This window comes from Centropristis striata, chromosome 19, assembly GCF_030273125.1.
Source record: "Centropristis striata isolate RG_2023a ecotype Rhode Island chromosome 19, C.striata_1.0, whole genome shotgun sequence".
Taxonomy (NCBI): Eukaryota; Metazoa; Chordata; class Actinopteri; order Perciformes; family Serranidae; genus Centropristis; species Centropristis striata.
In genome coordinates, this window is record NC_081535.1 from 6,593,832 (window position 1) to 6,610,510 (window position 16,679).

Genomic DNA, 16,679 nt, shown 5'->3' on the forward strand with positions numbered 1-16,679 from the left:
AACAGAAAATCTCTATGAGGTTTGACGCTTGAAGTATATCATAACAAGGGCTCCCAATCTTCCCTTCTTCCCGTGGTTCAGTAAAATGATTTGATTTGAGAAATAACCTCAGTAACATAATTTGTGTTTAATGGTAGAATAGTGACGGGAGCAGATATAGAAAAATATTTATCATTGAAACAACAGGAGCGTTACAGTAGGAACCTCTTCACCGAGTCGTCTTGGTAACAGATTCCCACTGGAAAGTGAATAAGGCTCCTCTTCTGTTCACAAGCAGTTTGTGTTTCAGAAGAAGTGAAGTTCATACTTTTTTTTTACTCCTCATCTTTAAAGATTCACTATTTACAGGATAAATAAGTTCTATTCGATATCGTCCTTTGATTAGTCTTATAGAATTTCTTGACATCATCTTTGAACACCTCAAAAACTGTCTTTTTAAATGTTCCGAGCCAAAAGACAAAATAACAAAACGAACCAAAAAAAAAAAAAAAAAATCCCTATTTTTTTTCGTCTTGAGGATACACCCACTTTCGTAGGAAATTTTGGCCCCTCGCAATTTCATCTGTCAATCAATCGGGTAGTTGCTCCGTGGGAGGACCGAGCACAGTCCCCACGACTCCTCAGAGAGTATGACCGCTGACGTGTAGAAAACGACCCCGGTGCACCGCTCGGATTAAGCCGGAGATGATATTTGACAAGCCATCACGGCCGTATCTGTAGTCCTCATTAGCTCCACAAGTCAGTGCCCGACACGGTGGCCGAAGGGTTACCAAGCAGCGCAATAAAGTCCAGCACTGCAGGCACGCTCTTCTGGAACAAAAAGGAGATGTCAGGCAATATTCCCAGTCCAGTCCATGGGTTCATACGCAGGTTAAAGAGAAGTTAACGTGCTGGTTCAACATGGCGCTGCTGTTCTCTGCCGTTGGAGGGGAGACGAGAGCACTTGTTCGGGGCTTTGCCAACCCCGGTGCTCTCCAAATTGTTCAGTGTGATCAAAGTACATACATTGAGTCAACGTCGAGTCAATGTTTCAAATGGGGCAGTGAGAGTGGTTTGACCTTCAGTAAAGTGGACCTTTCATAAGAATATGTACAATACCTTGCATTCAAATGTACTTATTTTACCACAGAAATTCCCCATGATTACCTCTTTAAAGCATAGTGAGTCATTCAGCTGGGATATAATCATATACAAAGACCTGCCATTCTGCTGTCGAATGGCCCCCGTACTGTATGTTTAAGAAATTTATGGAACATGCCACAATATCTCCTCTGCTGCTGATCGTAGCATTAAAATGTCATGAATGACTATTTAATTGATGTTGGGAGGACCAGGTAATTGTTATGATAAATATATTTAGAATTTTGTAGTTTCACTGCTTCGCTAATCTGTGAAGACGAGTGAGCTGAGACCACCAGGGGGGTTTGGTTGTAATTGTGAATGTGAGTTGGCACGCGCTAGTTCAGGAGACCAACTGGCATTTTAAGAATGCCCTCAGCTTAAGTAGCTTATGTGCACTAAAAGAAAAATATAAGTAAAGTCTTTGGTTTGACATGCACATTAATGGAATTCAGCATGAAGTCCCACAGCTAAAGAAACAAAAAAAAGACAAAAGAAGGAGAAAATCTATGAAATTGTCTTGACAGAATGGAATAATGACGTGGATTTACCTTTGTGAACAACTACTGACTAGATATTTTAATAAGAATCACAGTAAGAAGCCCCTTGCTCTTAACTTGATGTCAAGCTCCATCACTTTAATGTTTTATATTCTCACTTTTTGCGATAGAGAACTCATGTTTATTGCACTTTCCCTTTCACTCCTGACTCAGTGCATGTAGACTGCTGTGAACAGGTGCCCCCCATGCCATGTTGGGCTATGGCAAAGACCAGATTTTGGAATACTTTTTAGTCAAATGCTGGATTACCTCCCATGATTCAGTAGTAATATGTTTAATATGAGGTGCTTTGGAAAAAAAGGAAATAAAAAAATGATCTGCAAGGATGCCTCACCCTCTACTGTATATTAGTGAGACTGTTTCAGATGCCAAATCCCTCCAGGCAGAATTAGAAAAATTTTGTCCTCTAGTTCACATACTCATGTTCTGAAAACAAGGCCCCACTGAATAACCAGCTCGCCTGCCCCTTCGTTACAAAGTCACGGTGCATCAGAGGCCCTTGCCCCACTTCTAACAGCCAGCCTCGGCTCGCTAGCGTCCGAATTTGAGTGTGCCGGTGCGTTCGGCGGGAGGGTAAGGGCCGCTGCTGGGACCTTCGGTCGGTGGTCTGAGGGGCAGTGGAGGAGAGCGAGGCCCTGGCACAGGGGCCCCTATGCTGGCGGCAGAGGGCACGGCAGGCAGCGCTACTGTCTGTATGGTGCCCCTGTCACACGGCCCCAGGTCCTCCAGGCCCTCCAGGCCCTGTGGGGGTCCCTCGTAGCCCATGTTGAGCCGCAGGGGTTGATGGGCCTGGCAGTAGTCTACGATAGGCTGTTCATAGCGGTAGAAGGTCAACGCACCCAACTGGTGGGGGACCTGTTGAGACGACAGAGAGAAGAAAGAGGAGAATGTGAAGTGTGAAAGAAATATGGGAAGGAGAAGAGAAAAGAAAAGGGGACAAAAACAGAGAAAAACAGAAATATTAGCCATACAAATTCTTAGTCGTAGTATTCTTAGACAAGGACAGAAAAGATAGTTCTCTTGGTCAATGCAATTGTTTGTAAAAGTATTTTCTGATAACGACCGGGTTTATTCATTCATCTGTCACCAGTTTATTTATTTCATTTTTAACTGTACTCATTTCAATCTTCCAACATGATCTCACAGAAATCCGTGAAATAGCCACGGATTTCGCTTAACTCAAAATCCGTGGAATAGCCACGGATTCGCCCAAATTTCCGTGAAACTGACACGGATTTCGCTACAATGCAAGTTAATGACAGTCATATCCCGTGGCTATTCCAACATACAAAGTGATTATGTACATTCACTGAGTGAATATTTAGAAAATAAAACATATATTTCTCGCTACAAATGTGATCAAAATCCATTTTTATGCAGAAACTAAGTCAAAATATTGATTTTTCACTAAAAATGAGAGAACTGTCCGCCATGTTTTTTGTTCTGACCGCCGGAACCTTGAAAGTCACGTGACTTGGAACAAACCAATAGCCACAGGATATGACTGTCATTAACTTGCATTGTAGCGAAATCCGTGTCAGTTTCACGGAAATTTGAGCGATTCCGTGGCTATTCCATGGATTTTGAGTTAAGCGAAATCCGTGGCTATTTTACGGATTTCTGTGAGACCAGGTTGCAATCTTCATATAGTCTTGTCCCTGATCTTGTATGTACTTTAATTGATGTTGAATGTGGTGTATGAGAATTGTGGTTGATTGTTCTTATTTTATCATGGTGCTGCCTTCTTGGCCAGGGCATTCTTGAAAAAGAGATTTTAATCTCAATGAATTTTACCTGGTTAAATAAAGGATATTGATTGATTGATTAGTGTGTGCTACAGTTATACCACAAACAGATAAATGATTATGATCCTGAGTAAAATCAGTTAAAACTAAAGGCAATGCTACAGACATAATTGTTTTGCATTTAAATGGATAGTTCCTTTTTGATTGGAGTGGGATTGTATGAGGTGCTTATCCACAGTGTTTTACCTATACAGGTGCATCTCAATACATAGAATATGATGGAAAAGTCCATTTCTAGTAGTTCAAGTCAAACAGCCCCAACCAAGTATTGAGTCATATAGCTGGACAAACTTTTAGAGGCCAACATTTCCATATTAAACCTACTTTTTAAAATTGGTCTTTTGTAAAATTAAATTTTTTTTGAGACACTGAATGTTAGGTCATCATTAAATGTAAGCCATAATCATTATAATTAGAAGTGTTATTTCCACTTTTTGAATTGCTACCATAAATAAACTTTTCTATGATGTTCTAATTTATTGAGATGCACCTGTAGATGCAGTAGATGATCGGTAGTGATTGCCAAATTAAGCTTCATGACCAATTTTACCTACTAGATGGGTGTCTCTGTTCAACATAGGGATAAAAGCACACTGTACTGCCATCCCTTTTCCTTTATATAAAAAGTGCCAACTAGTGGGGACAACAAATGCAACTAATGTTTTATGAAGCTTATTTTGGACATCACTTGCAGTTGCCAAACCCCAGTTCGGAGAAGTGGGCAGGAGTACAGACAACCGGAAGCTAAACACTGTAATGTACTTCTTTGGACTTCTTGCTGTCAGACAAGGGGGAGGGAAGCTGTTCTATACTCTCCTTAACCCATTTAAGCCGGGAAAGCATTACTATCATTATTAGCATTTCTACCATTAAAATCGGGGGCGCTGTTGCGTTATTCTACCATTAAAGCCGGGAAATCGGATACGTCGTTTTGTAGTATTTGTAGTTTTTTCCACCTATTTTCAGTCTCTGGGCCAAAGAAATGCATCAGAATACATGTGGGAGTGTCGCAATGCATCATGGGACTTTTCCAAAACTGGATCATGGTGGAAGACGACTATAGCGGAGGGAGCTCAGATATAACAGCTATAAACTCTCAAATACTTTTTGAATTTCATTTCTATCTGCTACAGAGGCGGAAAAATCGATTTTTTAGTAGGAAGCGTTGACACTTCTGTTGAATTACCAGAAAAACTTCAGGTTTTAGGGGGTTATTTAGGTTTTACAGGCATTTTTTCCAGCCGTTTTAGGCCTAAATGGGTTAAAGCCACCAGAGTCCATTGACAAAACCAGTAATTACACCTTGCAGAACACAGGAGTTACTGGCCTACCGCTGCTTTTATTGTTGTATTATTATTGTGGGACTTTGGTGAATGTGAACAAACCCTTTAAAACCCCAAAGTTACACATTTACACAAGCAATCTAAATGATCATGGCAGCGATAGGCCAGTAACTCCTGTGTTCAGCAAGGTAAAATTACTGTTTTTATCAGGGGAGTCTGGTGGCTTTGACAAGAGCACAAGGTAATATTTAAAGGATACAGTCACAAAAAAGGTTTTCTGTGTTTTACGCCCACATTTTATATGCGGTTCTCAAACTTCTGTCGCGTTAACAAACTATATTTGAAAAGCTAATTTGTAGCAGATCTTATCAGAAACAATGCCTTATAATAATCCTAAAATATATTAACAATAGAGTCAAAAAACTTTTCTGTTGGGACCAATTTTTTTTGGAGTATATATTGCAGTTGCTTCTGTGAATCGACCTTTTCAAATAAACAATGATTTATTGCTGAATTTCTCTCTTTTTTTTCCAAAAACAAAACAAAAAAACAAGCTCTTAATATACTGCAGCTACAGCAGCCACAGCTGTTTCCTTTTCAAATAAATATTACATACTTTCAAATGATGTGTTATTTTCCAATGCAGTTAATTTGTCACACAACATTTCATTGTGCCTGTGTGACTCGAAGCCTACAGCACAGTTAGTTTGGCAGTTAACTGCTGGCTCTCTGTAATAATCCTCACATGGTCACCACCTGAGCCTGCAGCTTCCCAAAAACCCATTTTGCTGCAAAGACCCTCCAAAATGTGGGCTGCGTAGCATCTGTGACAACTGCTTTTTTACAGATGTGGGACACATTTCACTCAGCTCTTCATGCCTTAATGCTCACTGTGACTGACTAAGAAGATGTGCATTTGCATGTTTATTTATGCATGTATGAATGGCACACAAACCATCCCGTACATGTCCACAGCCTCTTTTGAGTTCAACTGTTGGTACAAGAGCCGGAGCAAACAAGCCCGAGCGCTCTCTCTCCAGTGCCATGTCACTTGTGTCACAGCCAGGAGCGCTCTCCACATCTGGCTGTGTGTCTGGTCTCGTGCTCCCTCCCCAAACCTCAACACAGAGCCAAACCAACAGATGAGACTCTCGTGACACTCTGTCTCCCCGACTTTAAATCACACACTTATTCGCCTTAAAGAGGAGGCCAATTGATGAACGGGAAACACAAAAAAATCCTCCAGTCTATCAAGCTTTAATGAATGATGTAATGGAATATTTGTGAGGAAAAAAAAAAAACAATATGGCAGCCATTTATGGACTATTATACCAAATATAATCCTAGGAAAAATTAACAAATGTAAATTTTACAAAACTTGACACCCTCCAAGTTGTATTATTAATATTTAAATCTCTTTCTTTCATTTGTACACCTTATTTATTTTATTTTTTTTGCTTTTTGGTAACACTTTACAATAACCATCATTTATAAATGGTAAACAGATAGTTTATTAATGTTTAATCATCATTTATAAACCGTTTATAGGCCATTTAGAATGGTAAATACATCATTTATTTATGTTTAACTAACTAAACCATTTATAAAAGGCAAATAGATGGTTTATAATTGTAAGTTTATATTTACTTTACCATGAACAAACAATTAAATTATAATTAATAGTTTATTAATAGTCTTAGTTGCACTCATTATAAAAGTTTTAACACCATATTAAGTATGTTAATGATTTTGAAATGACTCATATACCTTTAAGAAATTGGTTGAAAACATTTAAATATGTATAGCACTTTGTAAATGCTAAATAATTGGTTTATAAACCATCTATAAACATAATTTAGTTGGTTATTGTAAAGTGTTACCGGCTTTTTGTTTGTTTGTTTTTATTTGTGTTATCATTCTGCTCTTTTGTTTTGATTTCAAGCATTAATGAACACGTAACTTCTTTATTTTTGTATGTGAACGAAAGAAAAAACGCCAATAAAGAGAAGTTAAAAAAAAAAAAAAAAAAAAAAAGGAGGCCAATTAAGAGATTTCTAACAGGCCGTGAAGACAGCAGGGTAAGATGGCAGCTGACCTGGATTAAACGGCGCAGCCCTGGCAGAGCGACAGATCATCAGGTCTGAACACACAGGCGACAAGGAAACACACAACAACAGCGGGAGCTGCAGATATGACACCAACACGGAAGACATGAATAATACAACCCCTGACTCTTGAGGAGGCGTTGGAGGCAGAGCAAGTGTCACAACTGCACCGTCTTTCATGCACATCCTTGACATTTCATTTTTAACCTTAACCAGTGATGGAAACCGAATCTTGTGGGGGAAAATGTTATTTTTTTTGAGAGAGATTCACTTCTTAAAAAAAAAAAAATCAGGTCACCCATTTACAAAAAGACATATTTTCCTACTTATCCCTGTTGGTGTCTAGCCATGTAGATCTTTTTTGGCTTTAAGCGCCAAGATTCTGAGATTTCTCTAAGGTTTGTGCTGTTTCCATGCAATTAAGGCAAACTGAATTTCATTTGTGCTTCTCCAAAGCATTGAAACATGACATTCAAAAAAGCTCAGAAGCAGCACATCCAACTGAACACAATGGTCCTTTTTTTTAATATTTTTTAAACCAGATTGAATAGATTTCAATGAAGAGTCCCAAAGAAAATATTTGGCAATAGAAATATGCAGTTGCAGTTTAAAAATACTGAAATCTCAAAGCACAACTAGCTGCCATGTTGCTACCACAGGTTTGAAAAGGTTCCATTTAATATGGTGGGTATTTGCCTGCGGATATTTCATATTAAAACTGTTTAGGGCTTTGAATTTGCAATTTTTTTTAAAAAATCAATAAATGGTTTGCATAGGCAGAGAACCAACTACTGGGATGGCATTCTGTCTGAGGGAAGCTGTTGTATAGCCTCAGTATGTTATTTTATTGAGTTTTTTTTTTTTTTTTAGCAATGCAGTGAGTGAATTTCAGTTAACTTTTGGTGTACAGTTTGTATGTAAATTTGTCTACTGCTTTTATTGTGAAAGGTAAGAATGAAAATCTGGGGCACCTTCAGTTTATTGCTATGGTTTTCATATTCATGGATATGTTTTCTTCTGCACTATTCAGCCTGTATATTTTGCATTTTATGTTTAGTCTGCATATTTTTTTTAGCTTGTTTTATTTTTATTCTGTATATAGCTTATGTGTATGTGTACATTTCTTTTAAACTAGGGTTCTGAGAGAAAAGTAATTTCAGTTCTCTGTATGTGTAGCAGAACTGACAATAAAGTGACTTTTGACTTTTTTGATGTGCAGGATTTGAGGTACGTCTTCTCTTTGGTGGATGTGTCAGAGCTTTTAACCAATCAGCAGTGACGAGTATGTAAATCTGGCTTATTAAAAAGGGAGTACACTTGAGTACACAACAGGGTGTTCAATGCACCACTATTTATTTTTAAATAAACAATTGGCAACGCTTTGTTGGGGCTGAATGCGTCCCTGGTTTGTGCCTTTTTCAAGGTTGAAAGGAGTAATCAAGTTTCCGGTCTTGGATCGGATTACGGAACCATCGTAACCTCGTAAGTGTAAGTGCAACTCACAATGGGATTGGTTGATGGCTTTAATTACAGTGCAAGGGTTAGAAAATGTTGCTTTTCTGAATTCTGTGACAAAAACAACAACAACAACAAAAAAAGCCCCAGTGTGTAAAGGCCTTAACACTGAGCCCCAAGCAGCGAAGCGGGAGGAGACACGTCAACTAAGTGGCATTAGAAATACAAGAATCAACGGTACAAGCAACCCCAAAAACATGTCACCAATATCCTTGTACATTTATTAAACCTGTCATATAACTGCATTCTGAGTGGAGAAATCCTATTTGAGGCAACATAAGAGAATTTAGGACAGGATTTTTTAAAAGAGGGCCGACTGTGTCAATGAAATGCAGATATATGCTGGCGGGGAAGGGGGAATAGTGTGTTTGTGAGGGTCTGTGTGTGTGTGTATGAGCAAGCACAGATTTCAAAGTCAAATGGAAACGGTCTAGGCTAACGCAGCTTGGCAGTTCAGGAATTATCCTAAACCACGGGGCTGAGATAAAGCCACTCTGAAAGCATTAACACCAGTTCTGTTTTAGATAAAAACAAAAATTGTAATGTAGCCTTGAGCTTTACTGTAACCCGCTTCCACAAGGCACTGCAGCATTGCAATTCAGCCGCGTTGTCGTCATGGTTTCACATGAAACGAATACTGAAAGCATCCTCCAATGAGCCTTTCTTTCAGCTCCGTCTAGAGCGACCACCTTCCTTCTTCCCATACCTCCCTCTTCCTCAAATGGACTCCATTAAGCGCAGCTGACTCATTACATTATTGGCACTCAGTGGATTACTCCCCTCATTCCCTTTTCAGTTTAAACCCTTCAGCAACCCTGGCGTTGCCTCCACCACACCACCACCACCACCACCACCACCACCTCCTCGCCTCCAGTCCACCTCAACTCTGCTCACAGCTCCCTGCCCAGGTCCAACGAATTAATTAACCGATATTAACTCCTAACCGTTTCAGTGGATTCTATCAAATTGTCAGGGCACGGATCTGGCCTCGTGCAGAGTGTGTGTGAGTGTTGCATATTTGTACATGGACGCCTGAGGAAAGGAGAAAGGAAAGAAAGAAAGAAAGAGAGAAAGAGCTGCAGACAGAGCAAGAGCTTTCACATAAGTTCGGCATTCCTGCCTTAATGTTTTAACATTCCGTGCAGCTCGGAAAAACGAACACGAAATGCTGAAAGATGCATAAATATCAGACAGCCTGACTTGGCTTGTTGGACAAAGTCATTGACGCAAAACACTCTTTATGTCAGTTTCCGTGAACAAAAGGTGTTATTGATATTCACCAGCCATCCGTGAAGTTGCAAGGTACGGCTAGCTCATTAGGAATGCTATCAGCCTCTCTTTGTGCCTCTCAGCATTAGGAAATTATTAATTCCTCACACTGAATAGTCTGTTGACTGTGGAGACAGCCAAATATATAAATGGATAACATCTGGTCAGACTAACAAAAATACAACATAGACACTTCAATTTATTTTCCAAATGTTCTTTAAAAAAAACAACAACAACCCCAACGTGGTTTGGGTGGCAATGAACCATGTTGGGGCTTATCTAACAGGCCAAACACAGTTAAGAAGTTCCTGCTGTTTTTACAAAGTGAAAACATCACAGGGTCAATCCTGCTCTCAGTATTTTATCTGGTCATTACTATTCACTAATCTAGGCTTTTATCCACCAAGGACATCTCCTCTTCCTGCTTAGTGCCTATCGTAAGAAAAAAAATGATGCATCTTATTATGATCTATCAACTTTGATTTAATTTCTCGTCTCTGCTTCCACAAATTCTAATGGAAAACATGGCTAAATTGCATGAAGCAGGTGGTTTCTGCACACATTTGAGGAGAGAAATAGGGAGAAAAAGCATGTCATGCAGCTGTGCAAGGCATCTCACCTGCACTTCGATTTCATATCTGTTTTCAGCATCCTTAAGCCCTTTTTGGACCAAAGATTTGTGATGAGATGATACCGTTTTAGAAGTAGTTTAGAAAAGTTGCAGCTCAACTCGAGCCGGATAATGGCGTCACATACAACTTGGCTTGTCAATTTGTCAGTAGCTGGTGTTAGATAGGAAGATGCATCACTTGTTTTAACAGCTAATTAGCTTGTAGTGAATTCAGGTCAGTTATAACTGTCAACTGGTCGAAATGCATCTGATGGAGTCATCCCTATGTTCCCTGGGACCTATGTTCCCTGTTTTTCTGAAAAAGGGTCCTATGTTCCCCGCAATCTATCAATCTTTACGGTAGACTCGGTACATTTGCACAGCAGCTACTTTCTGGTTACTTTGCAGTTCATTTTTAGGGTTTTTTATATAGGGTTAGGCCTATTTGCCATGGAATTTGGCAGTAATAGTGGAAAAAGAAACAGACCCTTTTTGGGAAAAGCGGGAAAAAGGGTCCTATGTTCCCCAGTCTCATACAAAGAGGGGAACATAGGACCCGAGGAACTTAGACACGCTCACCATTTGATGTTTTTCAAGCTGCTCCGGAAAAAAGTCCAGCTGGAATTAGCAAGCTAGCGTGTCTGACTCACTAACTTTTAGGCCACCATTGGTGTCTTACACCACTTTTCTCCCCTTTCGCTAACTCCTGTGCGGTCAATGAAAGCATGGGGGATTTAGCAAGCTAGCTAGATAACTAGCCAGCCTTGCTGTTGAACTTGTAGTTATGGACAGAGGAAGGAGAGGATCACCTTATCAATTTGTTTGAGGAACAGCCTTGTCTGTATGGCAAAAATCTTAAAATTGACCCAAATAAGATATTTTAAGATGTTAGCTAGCTACAAACCTAGCACAGTTGTTGATATAGTGACAGAAATGAGATATGTCTCATTTTCAGTCTTATTTTAAGGATAACTTTGCATTAGTAATGACTTTTTGGTGATCAGCAGTCAGATATGCCTTTGTTTTGACACATTTTTTTCTCTATTGTTTCTATTTTTATACTCAAGCCCGTATAAATGCAAGCTGGGATCCTCAGGCAGGAACCTCCTGGCAGTCTGAAGGTCTAGTCTGAAGAAGCTCCCTCCATTCAAGCATAAAGACACAAAGAAACAGGCTGGCTCACACACTAAATCTCTAGCTTTCAGGCCTGTTTAGCACAGAGCACATCATTTACATATTCAGCTCTGAATGAGCGCTCCAATGATATTGCCACTATGTGGAAAAAGTAAGGCTAACATAGCGTTTACTGGTGCTTGACAAATTGGTTCATCTTCCTCTGGTTGTGATGTTTTTAGGGAGTAATTGCTTTTTTTCAGCGTCTTTACATTGCAATATCCAACATTACTTATATTGGAGTTGGTCACAGTTAGAGCAAACAGTCACTATCCACTAGGTAGTAGGAGAGCACACAGACATTTGAAAGGCAAAACAATGATCCCCAAATTCATAAATTATGCATTTTAGTTTAAGACAGAAGAAGGCACTGGCATTTATCATGCTTGTGAGAAGACCCATAAGAACCTGGCGATCCAGAACGGTTTATGAACCCTTTTCAGGTTATGCTATGTATAATCCCTGAACATGTTTACTATCAATCTGACATTTTAGCCTATATGGCTATTAGCCCTGGCCTTCCAGTGTAGCCAGCAGATATCTGGGTAATGGGTGCCAGTCATTGTTTAAGGTCCAATTAGCAACTTCACTGATACTTCTTGTATGTGTTTTAGAACCTGGGGGCATTTTGGCTAATCTCATCACAATAAATATCCAGGTAAGAGAAAAATAAATTGTCAATTGTCAAATGGTAGCCAATAAGTTCTACGATTGCATTTTGATGTGTTCCGCCTCTTTTTTGCACTCCACATGGACCTAACCCTAACCCTAACCCTAAACTACATTCAACCAAAGTCTGTACAAATGTGATTGGCCAATACGACTCGCATTACAATCCAGAACACTTCCGATGCTAATACCACACAGTGAAATTACTCCACTACAAGCAGTAGAGAGTCCTGCATAAGGAAAATTACAAAAGTATCAGCATCAAAATGTACTTAAAGTATCAAAAGTAAAATCAGTCATTATGTGAATGCCCCCATTTAGATTGTTTTATGTATTCTAAGGTAGGGCTCATTTGAACTACTTAATATACTGATATGAGGTTTATATATATAAATATAATCACTTTAAATTGATCATGTTTTTTATGTTAAATCTCAACCTGAAAGATAACTAAAGCTGGCACCTAAACATAGTGGAGTAAAGTAAAGTACAAGTACCTCAAAATTGTACTTAAGGACAGTACTTGAGTATATTTACTTAGTTACTTTTCACCACTGGATAGATCAGCTATTCTCAACCTTGGGGTCCCGAACCCAATTGGGGTCGCAAGATGATTTCTGGGGGTCTCCAAATCATTTTGGAAGTCAGCTCTGTCTCCACTGTGTTAAAGTGTTCATGGGTTAGTGCGTTTTAGTGTTTTTGGTGTTGGTCATTTAATGTCTTTTTTTGGTGGTCATTTTGTGTCTTTTTTTGGTGGTCATTTTGTTCCCTTTTTTTGCTCATTTTTTGTCATTTTGTGGTCAATTTGATTCTTTTTTGGGTAATTTTGTGTCTTTTCTGACAAATCCCAACGTATAAAGTTCTTACTTTCCAAGGAGTCTCCCGCTTGAAGCTGACTGTTACACACTCAGGAGGTCAGAATGGACCTTTAAACTTTTAGCAAAGGACTTAAATGAAAAGTAACGATAAAATATAAAAAAATATATAAATGCACAGACAGAGAGATGTTTTAGTTGTTGTCTGCTTCAGTGAGCGGGGGTCGCGGACAATATGCATGTTAAATTGGGGGTCGCGACTCAAAAAGGTTGAGAACTACTGGGATAGATGACCAATAAGTAAGATCAAAGTTGACATTGTGCACAATCTGAGCAGTGTGCAATGCAGTATCACCCCACACAGAGCACAAACATCATATGCATCGTGTGTGAAAGCCTTATGTGGTGCAGGTGCCTCCTATATCGTATACCGCAGCTTCTACCTGTCAGGAGACATTTGCATAAGGAACAAAAACTCTCTCTCTCTACTCCCCATGCTGCAACGCTGGATGAATTATTTTTTGCTTCTTTGGATCTCTGCCACAGGAACCAGATTGTGCTACAACACAATGACAATGACTGGCATTCTGCCTCTTCCCGGATCTTTATCTCCGCATGCCTAAACACACCGGAGTGACCTTTGAGCCACTTTGTCCCCAAAGCTTTGAAACAACCTGCCCAAGGAGATTAAGCTAACCCAGTCAGTGTCATCTTTTAAATCTTAAACTGCGCTTTTTTTAAGGGACTTCTGCTCTGTTTGGCTTGTGTTTTAGTTTTTTTGGCCATTTAATGTCTTTTTTTTAATTTTTTTGTAATTTTGTGTATTTTTTTTGTAATTTTGTGTATTTTTTTGTAATTTTGTGTATTTTTTTTGTCATTTGGTGGGTTTTTTTAGTCATTTTGTGTCTTTTTTTGATCATTTTGTGTCTTTTTTGGTCATTTTGTGTCTTTTTTATTATCATTTTGTGGTCAGTTTGTGTCTTTTTTAGCCACTTTGTCCCCAAAGCTTTGAAACAACCTGCCCAAGGAGATTAAGCTAACCGAGTCAGTGTCATCTTTTAAATCTTAAACTGCCCTTTTTTTAAGGTACTTTTTCTCTGTTCGGCTTTATGTTTTTTCATGTTTAAATATCTGTGCGCCTGTTAGTTGTCAGTGAAATTTTAAAAAGGCACTGTTCAAATAAAACCCCTTATTATACAGAATCTTTTGTTCGCGTGTTTTCCTGTTTAGTGACACGCCTGTGTGTACTAATGTGCACAAACACTTCATAACCTGAGTCTGTAAAAACCTGATCAGAGAATTGCAAAACATCTGTGGATATTTTCTGCATTTCTTCCTCACAACAGCTCTAATTTGTTAGAGGAGTCTCTTAAAAAAAAAGACCCAAATCCCATAAATTCATTTTTTACAGTATTCCAGTGCCCCTCAGAAGTTGTGTTTCTCTTTGCATTCACGCTTTTATGAGCAGCTAAGGAGGCAGTAACTGTGCCACAGGCAGACAATGCTAATGCCTCCCTGGGCTTTAGTTGCATTACGGTTCAAAAGTGTGCCGCTCTCCCAGCCAAACACTTTGATCCTCTCAAGTCACCGTATTGTGGCACACAGAAGCATAAAGCAATGAAGAGGAAGTGCAATAGACTCCCAATAAAATGTTACTCTTCTTATATTCTCATTAATGTTTTACGTCTGACAAGCCCTGAATTAAATCGGGAATTATTGTTATTAAAACATTTTGACTTCCTCTTTTTGTTTGCCTCTGTGGAAATCACACAGTTTTCATACATTGTTAAATATTGTTGTTGTTATTGACTGCTAACATTGTTTCCACCATGCATGTGTTTGTCTGCATTGTCTTTTTAGATATAAAACAATTTGTAGGCTAACTGTGCATCCATGGGAATTATTGAAACAAACCGTGACCAAGTTACTGGATATAGCCGTCTAATTACTTTCTTCTTCGTCTAGTTCTCATCCCTCCAGTCCTCTTAGTCCTGAGATATATTACCATAATTCATTTTAGTCCATCTATTTTTAAAGCAGGCTGTGATGCATATTTGATGTAAAGGTCCAGTGTTTATGCTGTTGAAACTGTTTCAGTATAACCATGTCTCACAGCGCTGTGTTGTTGTACAAAGTACTTTTAGCCACTGAGGGAACATTTCAGCTCACAGAGAGCTCAGAGTTTGGTGTTTTTTTATACATTTGACGCCCACGACAACATAATTTCTTTGCCATTACGATCTCATTTCACTTTTACTTGCATTTTGCATATTTATATATTTATTTTACATATTTAAGTAAGTGGAGATTCTTATTTTTATGACGAAGGTTGGAATAATGAGTCAACACAGCTGAAGGTTGGCCCTTAACAGGGAAATTAAATATAGTTGGTGAAAATATTAACACAGTGCTGCATCGCCACCTCATTCAAATGATGTGAAGTGAAAACTTTTACATTGGGATCTTTAAAAAGCTGGACAGGAAACAGAATACGTGAAAAAATGTGTTATTTATTCACAAAAGAAAACTTACTCAAACAAAAAGCACAAAATTTCACAATCCAACTAAATTAAATTGAGGCAAATTAGGGCTGTGCGATATGGACCAAAAGTCATATACCGATGTATTTAGGCTGAATATCGATATCTGAAGCAGCTATTCTTATACCTGGGGTCGCGAGATGATTTCTCGCCAAATCATTTTGGAAGTCAGCTCTGTCTCCACTGTGTTAAAGTGTTCATGTGTCTTTTTTTTTTGTCATTTTGTGTATTTTTTTTGTCATTTTGTGGGTTTTTAAGTCATTCTGTGTCTTTTTGTTGGTAATTTTGTGTCTTTTTTTTGTCATTTTGTGTCTTTTTTTGGTCATTTTGTGTCTTTTGCTATCATTTTGTGGTCGGTTTGTGTCTTTTTTAGTCATTTTGTGTCTTTTGTTATCATTTTGTGGTCAGTTTGTGTCTTTTTTAGTCAGTTTGTGTATTTTTTAGTCATTTTGTATCTTTTTTGGTCATTATGTTTCTTTTTTGGGCCATTTTGTGTCTTTTTTGGTAATTTTGTGTCTTTTCTGACAAATGCCAAAGTAGCAAGTTATAACTTTACAAGGAGTCTCTGGCTTGAAGCTGACTGTTTTTAGTTGTTGTCTGATCTGAACTGTGCGTGGAAATTCTGTTCAGTGAGCGGGGTCGCAGACAACATGCATGTTAAATTGGGGGTTGCGACTCAAAAAGGTTGGGAACTACTGATCTAAAGCTCTGTGATTGACAACACCTGTCATGCTGGTGTTTTCTTCCCCCACTTCCTTCCAAAAGTTCCCTCCTGTTAACTGCTGTTACGGTTTAATAAGCGCGTCATGGTTACGCATTATAAAGGCAGCTGTTGAAAACATGAACGGAACGTGAAGGTGTAAATGCCTTCAATTTCCCTTCAATCAGCTATAAAAACAACTGTGTTTGTATTGACATCAACAAATGATGTAAGTTACTATGAGCCACTGAGTAAACAACAGTCTCATTAAAGAGAATCCAGAACAAACAGAAGAAATCTGAATGAGTCGAGAAGAAACAGAAGAAATTAATATGAAGTAGTTTAATACTGGGACTGTAAATTTATTTAAAAATTCAAAAGATTGTGAAAAAATAAACTAGTTTATTTTAATCTCTGTGAGCATGCACAACATGGTTCTGGATGTGATAGAAGTAGTAGTACTAGTTGTGTATTATGTTGTTGTGGTAATAGTAGAAGTACTGTAGTAATAGTAGT

At 38.6% G+C, this 16,679-nt stretch overlaps 1 protein-coding gene across 1 annotated transcript in view; it reads right to left on the reverse strand.

The window, feature by feature from the left end:
• Window positions 1–256: 256 nt before the first annotated feature.
• The window catches only part of LOC131992464 (leucine-rich repeat transmembrane neuronal protein 4), a 182,685-nt gene continuing 166,262 nt past the window's right edge, over window positions 257–16,679 (reverse strand). The window contains exon 3 of the mRNA XM_059358059.1: window positions 257–2,534. Within this exon, the coding sequence (XP_059214042.1) occupies window positions 2,211–2,534 (324 nt within the window). The 3' untranslated portion in view covers window positions 257–2,210. The remainder of the gene's footprint in view (window positions 2,535–16,679) is intronic.